Consider the following 19,306-nt stretch of genomic DNA (forward strand, 5'->3'; position numbering starts at 1 on the left):
AAGCTACGCATGCGCTTTTAACTTGTAAAACTCAAAGGTGAATGGGTAATGTAGTCTCTGCTCTCGGTGGGACGAATTAGGTAGCTTGCATTGTGAAGGGCGCTTTGAAAAGCGGCAGCGCAGCCAAATAATTAAATGAAGCCTCTGATTTAAACAGATGTGCAAACGAGCGTTCTGGTACGTTAGAAGTAGGTTCTGGGCGCAGGGAGAGGCGGTGGTACGCTCAAGAGCTATATTTGGAAGTGGCGGTACTGGCCCACATTAAAGCACTGGCGGTAGCAAAGGTAGACGGCCCTTTGAAAAGCAAAAGAAAGCTGATAAAAATGAGAAACCTACACTGAAATAAATTGGAGTAGGATTTAGGCTACTTAACAAAATCTAAACATTTTTCACTCAGAAAATGCTAGTAAATATAAACAAAATTATCAGCAGCTTTAACTTTATTACTTTTTTAATTTTAATTCACTCTTTGTTTCAGCGATGTTTATAAATGTACTATATTTTTGCATTTTAATTACAAACTGTTCTACACTGAAAAGAAACTAATGTAACCTGATTTAATCACGTAAAACATGAGTCTAAACACAAGCACCACTTTTCTGAATGATGATAATCACAAACATCCCAGAGTTTGTAAATCAATTGTTTGTAAAACATATTTAATGCTAACTTTACTTAAAAATTCAGAAAATATTTTTTACAGTGTATAAATAAAAAGACATGAAGGAAGTTAATTCCAAAATGTAATTAATTGTACATGGTTTAGCTGCTTGTTTTAGCAGCTACCAGTGACAGAGAGTCAAGAAATTAAAAACCACCCACCCCTAGGTCTGCCAATTCTTTGCCAACCCCCAATGCTAATCGATCACCTCATCAAAGAAAACCGGTTTATCCAGTTTTCACCAGCGTGTTGGGTTTTAATATCAACCTTTGCAGTTTCTTTGTTAAAATGTAATTTAAGCAAATAGGCCTAATACATAAGCTGTATGTTATTTTAAATGAATGTTTATAACTTATAAAATTAAGTGGATATCAGGTAACTTAATTTGACATATGTTGATATAACCTAGGCTCTTAAGTCCCACGCAATCGCCATGAGACACACGCATTTCTGTCAGTTCACACGCTCACACACCAAACCTTGTAAGCTATTTATCACGCTGAGAAGTAAAATAGAACTTTTCCTGCTATACAAATTAATAAAGGAGGTGCTGGTATACAGAGCATTTCTGTCGAGTTTAGCAGTACATTTTTTAGGTGTGGTCAACTTTACGCAGCGCCACAAGAACCGACAAGCAGATGACATCAGAGTACCGCGAGAAATAAAGCGGAGGAGGTTGGTTTTAAATCGCTCTCGCGGTACTCTGATGTCATCCACTCATGTTTGAGTCTGTATCAGATGAAAATACAGATTTTGAGGAACAACTTATTGTTTGGAGATTGTCAATGGACGTTTCTGAGTGGTATGTTTGTTTTTTCAGTGTAGACCTGCAAAACGCCAAATGCATAAAAATTAATTAATATGGTAATGTCTTAGCATGATATGTTTTCTAAAATGAAAATGCGCTAAAATGAATATGCGCTATTAATCAGAAGCAAAAATACTTATCCCAGGGGGAATTACTTTCGTTACAATTTACATACAACATATAATATTATAACAACATATAATATTAATTAAACTTCACAATTTTCAATGTCCATGCGGACGAACATATTTTACTTTCGTTTTTAAGTTAGAATCACACGACAGATGTAAAATGTTCTCACATTAACATACCTAGTATATTTTTATATAGATCTTTTTTTTACTAAATAGTACTATTACTGTCTTTTTTAAACTTATAAATAATTCATAATTTGAACAAAAATAATGATGGGTTTAGTTCTGATATTGTATACTTTTATAAAGAAATACATGGTGTATAATTACATTTTTAGAATAGGCTTTATATAAGGTTTGTACTGTAAAAATACTCTATTTGTTACAAACAAAAGATAAAGAATTTACAAACGTGTGGAGAGCCATTTCAGCACTTGGACAGCGAAATGTTTTTTTTAAAAGCATTACTTAAAATGTTTTCTCATCTCACCATATCTACAGGTGCAGAGTCATTATATACAATAAATCCATTGGGTAGCATTTAAAAAAAACATTTAAAAGTAGATGCATTTGTTTAAAGCAAAGCATTTATTTACTTAGCTACAGATGAAGCAGCTATTTAAGCCTTCTAACGTCTCATAATTGATCATCATTTATGTCCAAGAGACTCAATAATAATCTGTTACATTTTAATCCTTTAATTTTTCATATTAAAAAGTGTTTTTGTGCTGCTGCGCATCCATGTATGTAATAAACAAACCCGTGTTGTCATTCCGTTAATACGCATATTATCAATGCGCTCTTTACTCGCGCAGAAAAAACTCGCGTCGCGCATTGCGCCGGTTGTATAATAGAAATTCCAAAGTCTCTCATGAGCTAGAGGACGAATGTCCAGGGAGTTCAGTATTTCTGTGTGGGCATGCATCAGGGAAAGGTGTGTGAGTCTTTTCTGGGTCATGGTGCTGTACCAATGTCTTTAAAAGACGCAAGACAAAGAAAGTGCGCTCGGATGAGGCCACGGATAGGCACAGTAATGAAATTAAAATCCAAAATACACGTAATAACCTACGTGTGTCAAAAATAATTTCCCAAAATATTCATAAGTAATATATCAATTGTGCAAAATATTTTGACTTAAAAAAATATATATTTCTCGCTTTTCCGCGACCATGCGTCAAGGTCTGGAGGAAAAGGATACCCGCCCGGTGCCGATTGAGCATGTAAGCATATGTTTTCTTGTTCGCTCCACGCAACACGGGTTTAAACGCCGTTTGTTTTCTAAAGAATAATGTTTAAACTTTATTGGTGGTGGTTGAGAATAATTTATATTGCAGAATAATGTATATTGCATTTTAGCGCAATATAAATGTATCATATTGTTATTCTTAATATAAAAGAATACTAATATATTTTTTACAACATTTTTAACTTTAAAACATACATATAAAGATGCTTTGTACAATAGCTTTGCTTCTGACAACAATTTTCTGTAATAAATCAGTAAATCAATCACAAAATGTGTTGAAAGTGGCGAATAAAATGCTTGTCAATTCAAACAAAGGTGTATAAAACCGCTTTAATTAACAATAACTAAACTGTGCTCTTTTGCATACCTCTACTTTTCTCATGTCTTTCTTTATGCCACCTTTATCTTTTTAAAATCTTGCCACTTTTAGAAATAATTTGTTTGCATTTTTTGTATACTGCACACTTTATTTGCATCAACTATACCCATAATAACATTTTCTACGTTTTTCTTTCAATAAAAATAAACATATTTATTATTGTCTTAACTTAAAACTTTGTTTTTTAATTTATAAATTAGATTTTATATAAATAAGTTTTAAAAGTGTTGACTGCGAACGTCTGAGATAAGATATCTGGAAGGACCTATAATATACATGTACATTTTAAATTAAAATGTCTGTTCTATTTCTAGCAATTTATTTTGTTTTGACCAACTAAAAAATACATAAGTGACATTAAGAGATTTTATAAAGTTACTTTAATCCATTATTTTAGTAATATATTTACAAAGCCACTGAATATTTTTACTGTTATGAATAACGGCTGAAAGGATTAAAAAAAAATCATAACACTGACTGCCTATATGCGCAAGAAAGGTATTATTAAAGTTTTAAATATGTAAAACTAAATAAAGATATCATATGCCCACTGTACAGTATGTAGGCCCATGTTTTCTTGTTCGCTCTGCGTGGGTTTAAACGCCGTTTTTAAAGAATATTTTTTAAACTTTATTGGTGGTGGTTGAGAAGAATTCCTCTTTCCATATGTAAAGCAATTTAGCGCAATATACATGTGTCATATTATTGTTCTTAATATATTAAGAACAATAATACTACTATATTTTTACAACATTTTTAACTTTAAAACATGTATTTTTATACCACATGAATCTCTTTAAAATATTAATACTTTTAGAAAAACGGACATAATTATTAATATTATGAACAAACAATGAAACGGTGTCAAAATTCGACAACACAAATAATTAAGATATACATTGTAAATAGAGTTAACCCTTGTGTGGTGTTCGTATTTTTGTTACTTAGACAATGTTTGTGGGTCTGGTGGACCCAGAGCATTATTAGTATCTTAAACCAATGCATTCATACAAATTTATGTAATATTGTTTACAGATGTTAACTTTAGCCTTATTGCAAGTAATATAGACAGAATTTATGGTTAATATTGGTCATTTACCACTGGTAGAGGACTATTTATAAACTAAAGTGCCATTCGTTTTTGTGGTAATATGAAATAAAAGAAGAAAATTCTATTCTGATCCAGATATTGGGGGGAAAATCATATTTATCTTAAATAAGTATAAATGAAACAAAGTTTTTCATCACTGTTGATGTTTAATTATTTGAACTTTTTGAAATTGTACACATTTGTGTCAGTCTACACAGCACAGGCCCCAAACTGAACAGATGCCGTATCATAAGATATTATCCACACTGAACACATAACCTGTTCATGCCAGCCAACACAACACATAAGAAGCAAATTTTTTATGTGTAGCTGTGTTGTGTATGCATTTCTTGCATTTTATACACATATACTGTGTCCATCTGGTCCACACACATTGAAGTACAATGTGTTGCTATTGGCCACAACTTAGAATGATGAAAATACATGGATAATATTTTACTTTCTCTATTATTCACTCTCTCTCTCTCTCTCTCTCTCTCTCTCTCTCTCACACACATCTTTGTGGGACATTTGGTCCCCACAACGTGATAAATAGCAGGTAGACACACCATAGGTTTTATGGTAAACCCATGGTTTTACAAATGGTTATCAATATACCAAATAACCATGATTACTACTCTTTTACTACAATAAAACTATGGATTTTTATAATGGTAAAATGTAGAATGGTTCCTGTTAGACAGAAGGTAAAGTGTTTGGGACAGTAGGTACAGACAAATGTTCATGCACGGCATATAACATGTTGTATCCTTGCGGCATTACAGCAAAAGCAGAAGGAGAAAACTCTGACATGCATCCATCACATATGTACAGACATGTATACAAACACACTCATGCACTCACAGGAGTCCCAGATAGAAGAAAAACAGAGTGAAGTTACATAGCACATTCAATTTTTACACTTTTATTAACCCCGGGTCCAGTTGACCCGAACACCACATATGTAATATAAATGTGTAGGGGGGGTGTACAGTGTACATTAATTATAAAGTTGTTTATTTTTATGTTCTTCATAGAAAATGAGCCAAGGCCAATGAATCTGAGGTTGAAACAACAATTAATTGCATAATTTTTCTTTCAGTAAACATTCAAAACGGGTCCCACAGACCCGAACACCACACAAGGGTTAAGTGTATTAGGCTCACACTAAATTCTTTGTTGCACTTAGTATAAATGCCCATTGCACGTACAGTCATCTTAATATATGTATGCGCTGTTATGCTGGCAAGAATTGGTTGACGTCACTTTGCTGTTTTAATAGAAATGTTAAATATTCAGCAATGCCCTTATTAACTTCTGGAAACAACCGCAATGACAACGCATATAAAAATGTAGTTTTTTATGCGCCACCTGGTGGATTTTCTGTGAAGCGAAACACATTAAGGGAAAAGGGAAAGTAGCCCCCCCGAAAACACTTGCAGAATTCTGCGTGACTCCGCGAGACGATTTGGCGAATGCCGCGGGAGAAAACGCGCGTTTTTAAAGGCCACATCTGTACTTTTAAAGAAACAAAACGTTTCATCTTACCTTAATTTGCTCTCTTTTTATCACCTCTTAAATATGGGTAGGTTAGGTTTCTTAAAAAATATAAAATTATGAGCAAAAAGCTGAGATAATTGCATTTTTGTAAAGGACTTTTGTTAGGGGCCATTCACATGCAAGGCGCATAGATTCTTGTCACATAATCTGCGGTGTGCTTGCGGCATTCTGAAAAGTTGAGACGTTTTTTAACTCGATGAAGTGCGGACGCGCCTGGAAAAAACGAGCGTGTGTATGTAAACAACCCTTTAGAGATCAGATTCAAGGAGATGATCAAAACATACACAGTTTTTACTGTTTTTGAATCGGTGTATGCTTCAGTGTTTTGTAAGTTGGGTAAGAGTGTCACCTAGGGGATAATAGCGGAAATATAGATTGCCGTAAAAACTCATCATTGGCAGGGAAGCGTTTTTTCTTAATTGATGAAATAACTCTTAAATGGGAAACAGTTAATAACAATATTTGCTTCTTAAAACACCATTATCCTGTATCTTAATAAAACAATGAGTGATGCCACACCATTTCACACACTTGATTCATTATCTGACCGCTGTATTTTTCAGCAACAGAAGTCGAGTGTTATCCCTTAACTGACTCAAAATGACTGGGCCGCAGACAGTGATGTGCACTGAACTCGCTTACATAAATGCGAGATATTCTCTATAACCCCTCGCAGGCATGAACCTGCTAACTCCCACATAATGGACCCGAGACTGTTCCTTCGGGCATCGTGGCTCTTAAGGGAAGATAACAGCAGGATTCTGTGGATGGCATCACCGTTAAGCGGTGTTGACAGGGCGGCTGCAGTGTCTCAGAAACTGATGGGACTTCAAAGAGATTTCTCTTCTAAGCAGAAGTTTGTCTGTGAGTCTGTCTGCGGTGGAAAAAGGGGGCGGAGGAACCGCTTTGAGTTGTCAGGAGTGATCGGGCATTCTAGAAAGTGGCCCTAAAAGTGCACGAAGGAGATTGGAGCGGAAAATTTTAATGCAGGGCTTGTGGTGTTCCCACACTGTAAAAGAAATTCCTTGATGCGCTTAAAACTTTAATTAACTTGAATTTACATTCATTTCAACTTTCTTGACTGGTGAGGAGTTGCTATAAATTATAAAAATAAAGTGAATTAAAGTTATTTCAACTTTATTTTTATAATTTATAGCAACTGCTCACTAAGACAGTTGAAATTATTTGTAAATTCAAGGTGATTAAATAAAAAAAATAAGTGCAACGTTTTTTTAAGGTGCAATAATGTTCTATAAATTGCATTGTGCATATTTCTATTAATGCCTTTATGTATAACTGTCTGTTTAATGGACTTTAACTCTTTCACCGCCAGCGTTTTTTTAAAAAGTTGCCAGCCAGTGCCAGCGTTTTTCATGATTTTCACCAAAGTATAATGCCTTCCAGAAAATGTTCTTCTTTAAAAATATAAACATTAAATATACCAAATGAAAGAACAAACCCTCTGCTTTCAAAAAAAAAAAAAAAAAAACTGTTTCATCCTAACTTCAGGGGTTCTTTTGTAATCAGCTTTTGAATATGGGTAGGTTTCTGCAAAAACACCACATTTTGAGCAAAAAGCAGAGATAATTCCATTTTTGTGACGGACTTTTCGTAGAGATCCCATTCAGAGCGATCTTTAAAACAGACACGGACATGCAGCCGCTTGCCATAGGGCAATACTTCCGGGTTTAAAAAGTTGCGGAAGGGTGCCACCTGGTGGATAATAGCGGTATTGCGGAAAGACGGAAAATCTTGTCATTGGCAGGGAAGCGTTTTCTCTTGATTGACGAGATATCTCGTCAATGGCGGCGAAAGAGTTACGAGAAATTAGATCATGTTTCACCACTAAAAGAACCAAGATAGGGAAACTCCATGAAGCAAGCTTTGCTTTTCTTAGATCGTAAAGATGGAAACCGAACAAAGAAGCTGGTGTGGTCAGATAACACAGCGAGGAAAGAAACCTCAAAGTAGAAAGACCAACTTGACTAAAAGATGTGATTAAAAGGAGGATGGAAACGTATGAAATTCAAAGTATTAAAACAGAACGACGATGGGGATATTCCTCATTACACCTGAGCCCATGGGGTGGAGAAAAGTGCAGAAGACCATCATCAACAGTAAAGGCAGAAAATATAACTAGTTTTGTTCATAACAGACTCGATGTGCCAGTCTATGTGACACAAAAAACTCACAGAAATCGTTTGTGATGGATGCTCTTTGTGGACCACATCCTGCATCTTTAGTTTTGAAGTGTTTTGTGATTCCAGAGAAGAAGGACAAGATCTTGCTCTGACCAGGTCTTTGTATACATGCTAAACGATGCAAATGTTAAACAGCAATACTGCTCTAGGTTGCAGGATATGCAGTTCTTAAATAACAAACAAATAAATAAATAAATAAATAAATAAATAATTAAAACTTAAATTTTTACATTTATGTTTTTTTAAATGTATTTATGTTATATCATCTTTTTATATTCTAGCTTGCTTTTCAAAACTTCATAATGAACCGTGTTGATCTCATCATTTTCAAACAGAATTTAGGACTGATTTCAGACCATGTCCCATATATTACTCCAATTATAAGTACTTATGTAAACCCCACACTAAAAGTGGAAACTCTTCACATTCGAGAACTACAATATTAGAGAGGTAGAAATTCCAGCAAGGATTTATAAGACACAGCACAGTTTTCAAAATCCGATATTTGCTGTCACCTGGGAATATTTTCTCATTCCTTTAGTCGCTTCTTCAGTAAAACTGACAGCTGGTTGGGAGGCACACACTGATGAGACAATTTCCCATATGCAAATACAACATTGCTTTCTATTCGCTATTTGTCACACACTTATAAAGTGTCATGTGCGGAAATGACAAGAATACACACATGTATGCACATATCACACACACACAAAAGTTGTCACGAGAATATTTGACTAAATTGTTTTGCTAAGTGACAGTACAATACCCTGTCTCTTGTTTAGCAACCAGCACAATAACATTTTTCCCCGGTTGCACAGATGCAAAAACAGTTGAGGGTTTGTGTGAATACATGAGTGAGTGGGTGAGAGAGGGAGAGAAAATGTATGCAGCGTGCCAGAGAATAGCCACACCGCGAGATGCGAGTGCGGCTTTAAAGCTCAGTTTAAACACGTCTCTTCCACAGCTCTTGGCACGCTGGTTCCCATGGCGATGATGATGATGATGAGGTGTTGGGATCGAGCTGTCAGGCCCTTGTTATTTTCGCACATTTTACAATCGGCGCTATCAGGGACACCAGCAGAGCTAATTCAGTTCTATTGTCTCTCTCTCTCTCTCTCAATCTAAAGAGCACTTTAAATCTCACTTCACAACGACTCGCCCCTATATACCATCCTCATGATAATTTCACTCTTCTGGAATGTTCTCTCTCCTCCTGTGTCGATCAATATGTAATAAACAGAGAAACATGCTAATGAGCTTTCCAAGGAAACACAAAACGATTTTGCTTGTTTAAGGGTGAGAAAGACAACTAGACTATAATAACTCTTTATGGAACTCATAATGATTCTCACATTAAAGACAAATATCATCACGGAACAAGGGTATTTAAAAATCAAGTAAGACCCGGAGAGGAACAACTACTTTAATTACATTTAAGAGCCATTTAAATGAGGAAAAGTAACATTTCCAGGAAAAAATGAACCTGTCTCCAGATCCAGATGAAACATGGTAATCGCAGAAGGGTTGCAATTAGTGCATGTGACCCTGTCTCTGCATCGGTGACCTCTGACCACTCTCTCCGTTTATTAATCAGTGCTTGTGTCCGCTTCTCTGATCTGAATTTTAATAATAATATCACATCTGACTTCAAACTAGTAACCTGAACTCTACTTCTCCTGTCTCTAGGGCGATGACTGGTTTAAGTCCAGATTTTTTAAAAAAAGAGATAAATGCACTGTTCTCTTAGACTTTTATACGACAACAATAGAGTGAAAAATGAAAAAATATTTCTTTTACGTCCATGCAGACAGCGATGCTGTCAAAGAGATAGCATTTACACGAATCTGTGAAAACTCAAAAGTATGCGTGTCAGATGCTACTTTGTAAAGATACACTATACGCACACATATGCATTCTTCTACAGAGCAATAAATACAAAAAATCAATCAAGATGGCAAAAGCATCGAGCAGTTTTGTTTTGTTTTGTTAGACCAGGGGTGGCCAAACTAGGGCCCGCGGGACAAATGTATTCACTTTCATCCTTTCACTTTCACACTTTCATCCGGCCCGCAAAGCAGTTTACTGTATAATTATATTAAAAAGTGTAGGATTTTGATCCAGAATGATGCAATACCATCAACGTCCAAAATATAAATTACTAGCGCTGAAAAACTTGAACGGAAAATAAGCGCCCCAGAGCGGAAACAAAAAAGAAAAATAAGCACTGAATGTTTCATATTTAAAACAGAATGGACAGCAAAATATTTCACCAACATCCGACTGAAGGCGAAAAGTATTACCACTTTTAAAGACCAAAAACAGCTTTCCTCTGTTTTTTAACATTATGGTGATATGTAATAATTACATTATTATATAAATAATTAAATGAATATATTTTTTTTATGTGAAAGAAGTGAAAAGTGTTCATTAAAGTAGGGTGTAGATGAAAGTGTATAGTAGTAACTGAGTTTTGATTTGGAATAAATAAATCTACATTTTTCGCTCATAGTATGCGGCCCTTCGCCTTTATTTCAAAACCTGACGTGGCCCTCGAGTCAGAAAACTTCGCCCTCCCCTGGTTTAGATGAACAATGAGGTAGGTTTATACTACAAGTGACCCTGGAATATAAAGAGGCAAAATGTGTAAACTTTGTATCTTTAGCAGCACATATAAAGTCATGTAGGCTGCCATTGTTTTTTGGTTATACCCACGCACCACTCATCACATAAAGCCATTTATATATAAAAGTATAAAAAAACAAGGTAACACTTTACTTGAAAGGGTGTTCATAAGACTGACATGACACCTTCATAATAATGACATGGCCTGTGTCATGAACATTAAGGAGATTTTATGCACGTTTATGACAACTGTCATTAAGTGTCATTCGTTCAATTATGTCATTTTTAATGCAAAGATGGCATTGTTTGACATAAACCAATACATCATAACTTGTCATGACAACTTGACATTACTAAGACAACATAACTGACCACTTTACCAGTGATACGAATTGAATTTATCATTAAAATGTCATTAGGTGTTAATACTCTGTCATATAGTTTTATAACAGCGTCATTAATATTTTTCTTGACCTCAACTACATTGGTACAAATATAATTTGTCATTAAAATGTCATTAATTGTTAATACTCTGTCAAATAGTTTTATAACAGTGTCATGAATATTTTTCAGTTCATAATGTTTTTTTTTTAAGTTTCCTTAATGTGGTAAATAAATAAAATTATTACACGGCTCTCTGGAATGCTTGATTCTGATTGGTCAGTTGAGACATTTGCAGGTTCGTTCTTTTCAAATAATAACCGCTCCAAAGTAATAACGCATAGCCGGTACTACTTGTACGATTTAAATCGCTCCGCGCCAATAAAGATTACTGTTTGGCGCCATCTTGTGACAAACACTGGACAACCACAACATTTTGACATTAATTTTAACATGTACGGAAAAAACAAAACATTTAAACAGTGGATAGAAGAACGAACAACGACAAGACACAGAGAGCTTACTGAGACTGAACTTGACAAAATAGAGCATGACAGCTACGAAGCCAACACACAAAAAAATACAGAATGGGCATTAAAACTTCTCAAAGACTGGCTAAAAGAGAAAAAATGGAGACAGACAAGTATGAAGCAGACGATCTTAATAAGGTATTACGATCATTTTATGCATCTGTGCAAAGTTTCACGGAAGGATAAAAATGTTTATTTAAAACAAATATGCCAATAAAATGTTTCAAATTCATATTCATGTCCAGTTTTTTTTCTTATGTGGCAAGTAGCTGACGCTTCGCGTCGGGTCCTGATCACACTGTCGGGGCTTATTTCCCGATAACTACCTTGCTGCCTCTACATTATCCCTTACTTAATCATCCGATAATAATAATAATTATTAAAATGTATACAATTATATTTTATTGCATTTAAAGACCGATTTACCTAAAATTAAATTAAAACAGTACAATAATGGGTTAAGCAATGCCAGCTTTGGGTCCATATCGCTAAAAAAAACTGTTAATTACATTACACTAATAAAATGTTTTGCTGTTTTTTTCTTCTATGTCAGAAAATGTCAGAACCCTCTGTGTAAAGAAGATCAAGTTCTGTTAGTTGTCAATTTTATATGTATTGTGAAATCTTTTGACATGTTTGTTGCATTTTGTCAAGGTATTTCAAATTGACATAGTATTAACAATTTTACATAACAGTTTAATGTAATGTTAAACCATGAAGCTAGGTAGTTTCTTAAGTTGAATAATTATTCTGCTATTTCATGTTTATCACAGATTTATGACAAGTTATGATGTATTGGTTTATGTCAAGTTGTCATAAAGACATTTCAAACAATGTCATCTTTGAATAAAAAATGACATAATGGAACAAATTACACTTAATGACAGTTGTCATAAATGTGCATAAAATCTCCATGTTCATGTCTTTCTTAAGAACACCCCTTTAAATAAAGTGTTATCAAAAACTACTTGACTCAAATTACAAGGCTACAAAGTAAGGTAAATGGTCACTTTAACTTTATAACATACAAAGTAAATTCATGTTTTTTATTAGTTTGTTTATTACCAATTGTGAAAATGCAGTAGTGAAATTTTGCTTAGTCTTCTTCTACGTGTAGCGCTCTGCCATCTTATTTCTAAACACTATTACAAAGAGACGCTCCTGGGGAACAAGGACTGGCTGATATAATTACAATACTCTGGTGAGTCCTATCTTTCAGCGAGACCTGAAGTAGAGAGGGTTCGGTGTGTGTGTGTGTATATGACAAAACATGACAAAAACAAAACATTCAGCCAAGTAGGAGAAAATGAATTGCTTGACACTCTGTATTCCTCCTGGTCGGGAAGACCTGGTGCTTATATGAGAAAGACAGAAAAGGTAATGGTGGATCATATTATTCTCCTGGTACTGTGTTCTTACGGTTCCTCCGCAAGTATGTGTGTGTGTCCATACAAATGATGATCCCGCAGGCAAGCAGCTCATTTGGAAACCTCCAGAGGGTCTTGTCACAGAGGTGCCATGAGCTTCAAGCAGAGCAAGACAGCAGGACACTTGGGAAGGTCCACGGGGCTACATGCGGCCTGCACTCACATCATTTGTTTGTTTTGCGCTCAGGGAGATGAGAGTGCAATTGAAAAGAAGCTTCCTGAGAGAGACATGGCCTTTCAAGAGACAGAAATGCTACATGGGTGCACAATAGTCAAGTTCCCATGGAACCAGCAAGTGCCACGTCTTATAAGAAAAAAACTGAGGAAGAAAAGGAAAACATAGGCAATGTGAAAGATTGGGTGAAAGAAAAACAGAGATATTGACACTGACGCGAGGCCAAAGGGTAACGCAACAAGAGAGAAAGACCAGAGATCAGACTTCTAAAGTCACATCACACAACAGTTCATCTTTACATAAACCACACCGGCACTGGAGACCACACGATCCAAGCGAAACCAGACAAGCAGACGTGTGAAGCAGAATGACATCGACGAGGTGCCGTCCTGCGTGTCTCCAACATCTGGGCTTTGCAGTTGATATCTTTGAAAAGCTCAAGAACGCTCAGGGTGATGACAGAAGGAAAATCCCTATACATGTGGACCTCCAGGCCACAAAGTTTCTGCTTTAGTGAGGAGCTATCGGTCCACACCTGAAAAACTCATGAGTATTTGCAGGGCTTCCCAGACTGCACAAAAACGTCAGATGTTCTAGTGGCCTAAAAGCTTAGTTAGAAAATGACACCAAAAACCACTCAGAGATGGTTGGTTACAAAGTGAGGCGCAAACGCAATGAGGCGTGAGATGCAGACAGCAAACACACAATCCAATGCGTACATTTTTCCTTACAGTAGTTATTTTCTTTCCCACAGACTGACATTTTGTGTGAATCATGGATGCTTTAAAGATGATGTGTGCCGGTTTTTAAGGTTTTAATACTTCTTTGAAAATATATATATACAGTGAGACAACTTAAAGCAATTAATTGGTTGATTTTCCCATATAGTGTAAACAGTCTTGTGCTTTGTATACACCCTACATGTATACATTTCTTGTTGAGATAACCCTATTGGAAAAGGTCTTCATTATGCTTTATTCTCTCATTTCTCTTGGTTCTCCTTTAAAATATGTTACAAATTCTTTAAGGCTTAATACCAGTCAGAGTCCTGACACTGAATTCCTCTTGATACTTGAGGTAAAAGCTTTGAACCGAATGGAAACCAACAGATAAAATGCAGTTAGGTTCAAATAAAAAGATACAGTACCTGGGGAGAAGAATTCTGACATCTTCCTCTTGTAAATCTCATAATCTGTCTCCAGAAAGACGCAGAATATGACACGGTCGATCTGCAAAAAGAAAGCAAACAGAAATTTACGATGATGGATTTCTGCGTAAACACATACAATAGATAAGGGAAACACTAGGAAGATATCTGAGCTCATAATGCCAAATATGAGCTCATGGGACGAATTTAAGACTTTAAGGCACTTTGGCATATAATTTCACATTTCATATACTGTATGTCTATTTGTAATGGAGTACAAGTCAAGTGTTATTACCTTACTACTGTTGTCATGTTATGACACAACTTCATTTTGAGCTTGTTTAAATGCAGTGAACTACATCAAGCCATCATGCAAATACAAAATGGAACTTTGAAATAAAGAAAAACAGAAACTCCCAATAGACTGATGAACGAGTTAAGAAAAAGACTATTAAAATTGAAGCTGACTTAACATTAATTTCATTCATCCATGTTGATGGAAATGTAGAAGGCAATGTGTATACTCCATCCATGCTCCAAAACTCTAAACACATTTATAATAAATCAGTCATCGTCTTATTTAGTTGAATACTTTATATCAAGCTCAAACACCTAGTCGTCTTAGACCGCAGCTGACCAAAAGTAATTTAACCAGAGAGCAGAAAATCAAGATTAAAACTGAAACAGAAAAACATAAAACCTCGCAGCACTCCCTTATCACTGCTGAGACCGGATCCCTAATTCACTTCTATCTTTCTCCATTCCGGACCACCCAGACCAGGCATCCTGCTAAAGATCTGCGATTACATAAATACAACAGGGATCTATACTACAACAACCCTTTTTTGATTCTTTCCACGTTCTCAAAACAAAGATATCATGAGAACAAGAACATTGTATGAACCAATGATGTTTTCCCAAAACTGAAACATTTCCTCTAATTTGCATAAACATGCATACAAGAACATTTAATCAATTATATTTCCTAAATAAAAAATTATAAGAAAATAATCTAAGATTTTCCTCACAGGTGCATATTGGGACCTTTTTAACTCATTCGCCGCCAACCTTTTTTAAAAAAGTTGCCCGTCAGCATTTTTTTTTTCACAAAAGTTTCACAATGTTCTTTGGAGGAAACATTTTCTTCTATAAATATATGAACATACAAATATATTAAATGAAATAACAGATCCTCTGCTTTCAAACAAACAATAAGCAAACAAACAAAACAGGGAAAAAACTTATTTACTTTTTCACTTAAATTTAACCACTGAAATATGGATATTTCTCTTCAAAAATAAAAAATTTTGAGCAAAAAGCTTAAAAAATTTAGTTTTTTAAAGGGATTTATATTAGAGATCAGACTCAGAACAATTATCAAACATAAATATTAACTCATAATTGACAAGATAACTTGTCAATGACAGCGAAAGAGTTAAAGGGTACTGGCCCAGTTTTATCAATTTTTTCTGAGAGCAGATATAGTGCTTAAAGTCCCCCTGTGATCAAAATACTTATTTTACTGTTGTTTATATGTCTATGTGGTGTTTTAAATCGGGTGTGCCTCATATACAGTCTTGTTCAAAATAATAGCAGTACAATGTAACTAACCAGAATAATCAAGGTTTTTAGTATATTTTTTTATTGCTACGTGGCAAACAAGTTACCAGTAGGTTCAGTAGATTCTCAGAAAACAAATGAGACCCAGCATTCATGATATGCACGCTCTTAAGGCTGTGCAATTGGGCAAGTAGTTGAATTAGTTGAAAGGGGTGTGTTCAAAAAAATAGCAGTGTGGCATTCAATAACTGAGGTCATCAATTTTGTGAAGAAACAGGTGTGAATCAGGTGGCCCCTATTTAAGGATGAAGCCAACACTTGTTGAACATGCATTTGAAAGCTGAGGAAAATGGGTCATTCAAGACATTGTTCAGAAGAACAGCGTACTTTGATTAAAAAGTTGATTGGAGAGGGGAAAATCTATAAAGAGGTGCAAAAAATGATAGGCTGTTTAGCTAAAATGATCTCCAATGCCTTAAAATGGAGAGCAAAACCAGAGAGACGTGGAAGAAAACGGAAGACAACCATCAAAATGGATAGAAGAATAACCAGAAAGGCAAAGGCTCAGCCAATGATCACCTCCAGGTTGATCAAAGACAGTCTGGAGTTATCTGTAAGTACTGTGACAGTTAGAAGACGTCTGTGTGAAGCTAATCTATTTTCAAGAATCCCCCGCAAAGTCCCTCTGTTAAAAAAAAGGCATGTGCAGAAGAGGTTACAATTTGCCAAAGAACACATCAACTGGCCTAAAGAGAAATGGAGGAACATTTTGTGGACTGATGAGAGTAAAATTGTTCTTTTTGGGTCCAAGGGCCCACAGGCAGTTTGTGAGACGACCCCCAAACTCTGAATTCAAGCCACAGTACACAGTGAAGACAGTGAAGCATGGAGCATGATATGGGCATGTTTCTCCTACTATGGTGTTGGGCCTATTTATCGCATACCTGGGATCATGGATCAGTTTGCATATGTTAAAATACTTGAAGAGGTCATGTTGCCCTATGCTGAAGAGGACATGCCCTTGAAATGGTTGTTTCAACAAGACAATGACCCAAAACACACTAGTAAACGGGCAAAGTCTTGGTTCCAAACCAACAAAATTAATGTTATGGAGTGGCCAGCCCAATCTCCAGACCTTAATCCAATTGAGAACTTGTGGGGTGATATCAAAAATGCTGTTTCTGAAGCAAAACCAAGAAATGTGAATGAATTTTTAAAGAATCATGGAGTGGAATAACAGCTGAGAGGTGCCTCAAGTTGGTTGACTCCATGCCACACAGATGTCAAGCAGTTTTAAAAAACTGTGGTCATACAACTAAATATTAGTTTAGTGATCCACAGGATTGCTAAATCCCAGAAAAAAAATGTTTGTACAAAATAGTTTTGAGTTTGTACAGTCAAAGGTAGACACTGCTATTTTTTTGAACACACCCCTTTCAACTAATTGCCCAATTGCACAGCCTTAAGAGCGTGCATATCATGAATGCTGGGTCTTGTTTGTTTTCTGAGAATCTACTGAACCTACTGGTAACTTGTTTGCCACGTAGCAATAAAAAATATACTAAAAACCTTGATTATTCTGGTTAGTCACATTGTACTGCTATTATTTTGAACAAGACTGTATCATATATAAAAGTGAAGCCGCTGGCTCTTTGATCGCCTTCTGGCCGCAGAAGAAGTCATAAACCCCGCCCTCGCCATGCAAACAAACAGACCCCGGCTCTAAATGATACAATTATTTACACTTCAATAAAATTTTCCCAAAGAGGGTTTGGTCGTTTAAGGTAGTTGTTATCCCGTTGATATATGTTCAATCGTTCATTTTTGTGATAAGTTTGATGCTATAGAAATGGGGCGTGTCGTTATGATTGGCGTGGTTGAATTGGGCGCGCGAGCGTTTGGGCGGAGTTTTGATACCGCTGCTCCGCCTCTTGCTCCACAGACGATTCCTTCTGCGCATGCCCTGGCTCCAAACTGACATTTTTACATAACATGGCAGCGCTCATTGCTGGACATTTTTGGCTTCAATCCATTACATTGGAAGGAAGCGACGTCACGTCGTCCATCTTTTTTTTACAGTCTGTTTTAAATATGTTTTAAGACAATCCATGTTCAAATACTTCATTCAACAACTGAACGACTTTAATATTTAAGGTATGAATGATACTTTATAAGAAATAAAGCTGCAGTCCATATTTATACATACACTGATCAACAATAACATTGTGACCACCTGCCTAATATTGTGTAGGTCACCAAAACAGCCTTGACACCCCACAAGAGCTGTAGTTTTGTAGATGCTCTGACCCAGTCATCTAGCCATCATAATTTGGCCCTTGTCAAAGTCGCTCATATTCTTACGCTTCCCATTTTTCCTGCATCAACTTTGAGGACAAACAAATGTGTTGATGTGTTAGAAACAGTAAAAATGGGCAAGGGTAAGGAAAAACAGCTGAAAAATTTTTTTTGACAAGGGACAAATAGCTCTTGTGGGGTGTTCCTGGTCTACAGTAGTCAGTACCTATCAAAAGTGCTCCAAGGAAGGAAAAGCGGTGAACCGGTGTCAGGGTCATGGGGGGCCAAGGCTCAATGATGTATGTGTGGAGCTAAGGCTGGCCCGTGTGGTCCGATCCAACAGATGAGCTACTGTAGCTGAAAAAGTGAATGCTGGTTCTGATAGAAAGGTCTAGAGGAGTCCATGCCTCAATGGGTCAGGGCTGTTTTGGTGGCAAAAGGGGGACGTACACAATATTAGGCAGGTGGTCATAATGTTATGGCTGTTCGGTGCCTTGTGTTGAAGACAAAATGCAAATGTTTCAAATATATTTTCTATTATGGGCAACCCTATCTGAAAATATTCAGCCCCTTAGAACTATATTTTTTTACCATTAACCCATAGACACACTATAAAATACCATGAAACATTATCCCAATCACATGTAGATCTTGAGCCTTTATAAAAATATTCAATTATGCCCAAACCCTTCTTTGAAACCAAGAAAGTCGATACTTCCTCTCTGTCAACTTTAAGGATTCTTATCTGACTCTCTCTCTCTCTCTCTCCGTCTCTGCTGCAGGTACACCTCTCTCTCCTCCTATGTGGAGGAAATGTGCCTCCCAGGGAGAAGTCAGATAATCGCCCCGCTGAATATTGCAAAATTCCCAGATAGCCTTAAAATGGTTTCTCCCTTCTCGGCTGCCAACGGATGAAAAGGTAGATAAAGCCGGACTCCCAGTGGGATGGCGAGACACCGGACCACCTCTTCTCCCTCTTACCGGCAAACCACAGGAGAATTCGATATAAAATCTCCCTCTCACAGTTGTACGCAGACAGACAGCTGTCTATTAATAGTTTATGGCCTGCCCTTTGGAGTAAATGTTAAGA

General features: G+C 36.2%; 1 protein-coding gene across 6 annotated transcripts in view; it reads right to left on the bottom strand.

The window, feature by feature from the left end:
• macrod2 (mono-ADP ribosylhydrolase 2) overlaps window positions 1–19,306 on the bottom strand; it is a 690,444-nt gene that overhangs the window by 57,779 nt on the left and 613,359 nt on the right. For all 6 annotated transcript variants that reach the window (XM_065296426.2, XM_065296424.2, XM_065296422.2 and 3 more), the window contains exon 9: window positions 14,362–14,443. In XM_065296426.2, coding sequence (XP_065152498.1) covers window positions 14,362–14,443 — 82 coding nt within the window. The remainder of the gene's footprint in view (window positions 1–14,361; window positions 14,444–19,306) is intronic.

This window comes from Paramisgurnus dabryanus, chromosome 20 (assembly GCF_030506205.2).
Source record: "Paramisgurnus dabryanus chromosome 20, PD_genome_1.1, whole genome shotgun sequence".
Taxonomy (NCBI): Eukaryota; Metazoa; Chordata; class Actinopteri; order Cypriniformes; family Cobitidae; genus Paramisgurnus; species Paramisgurnus dabryanus.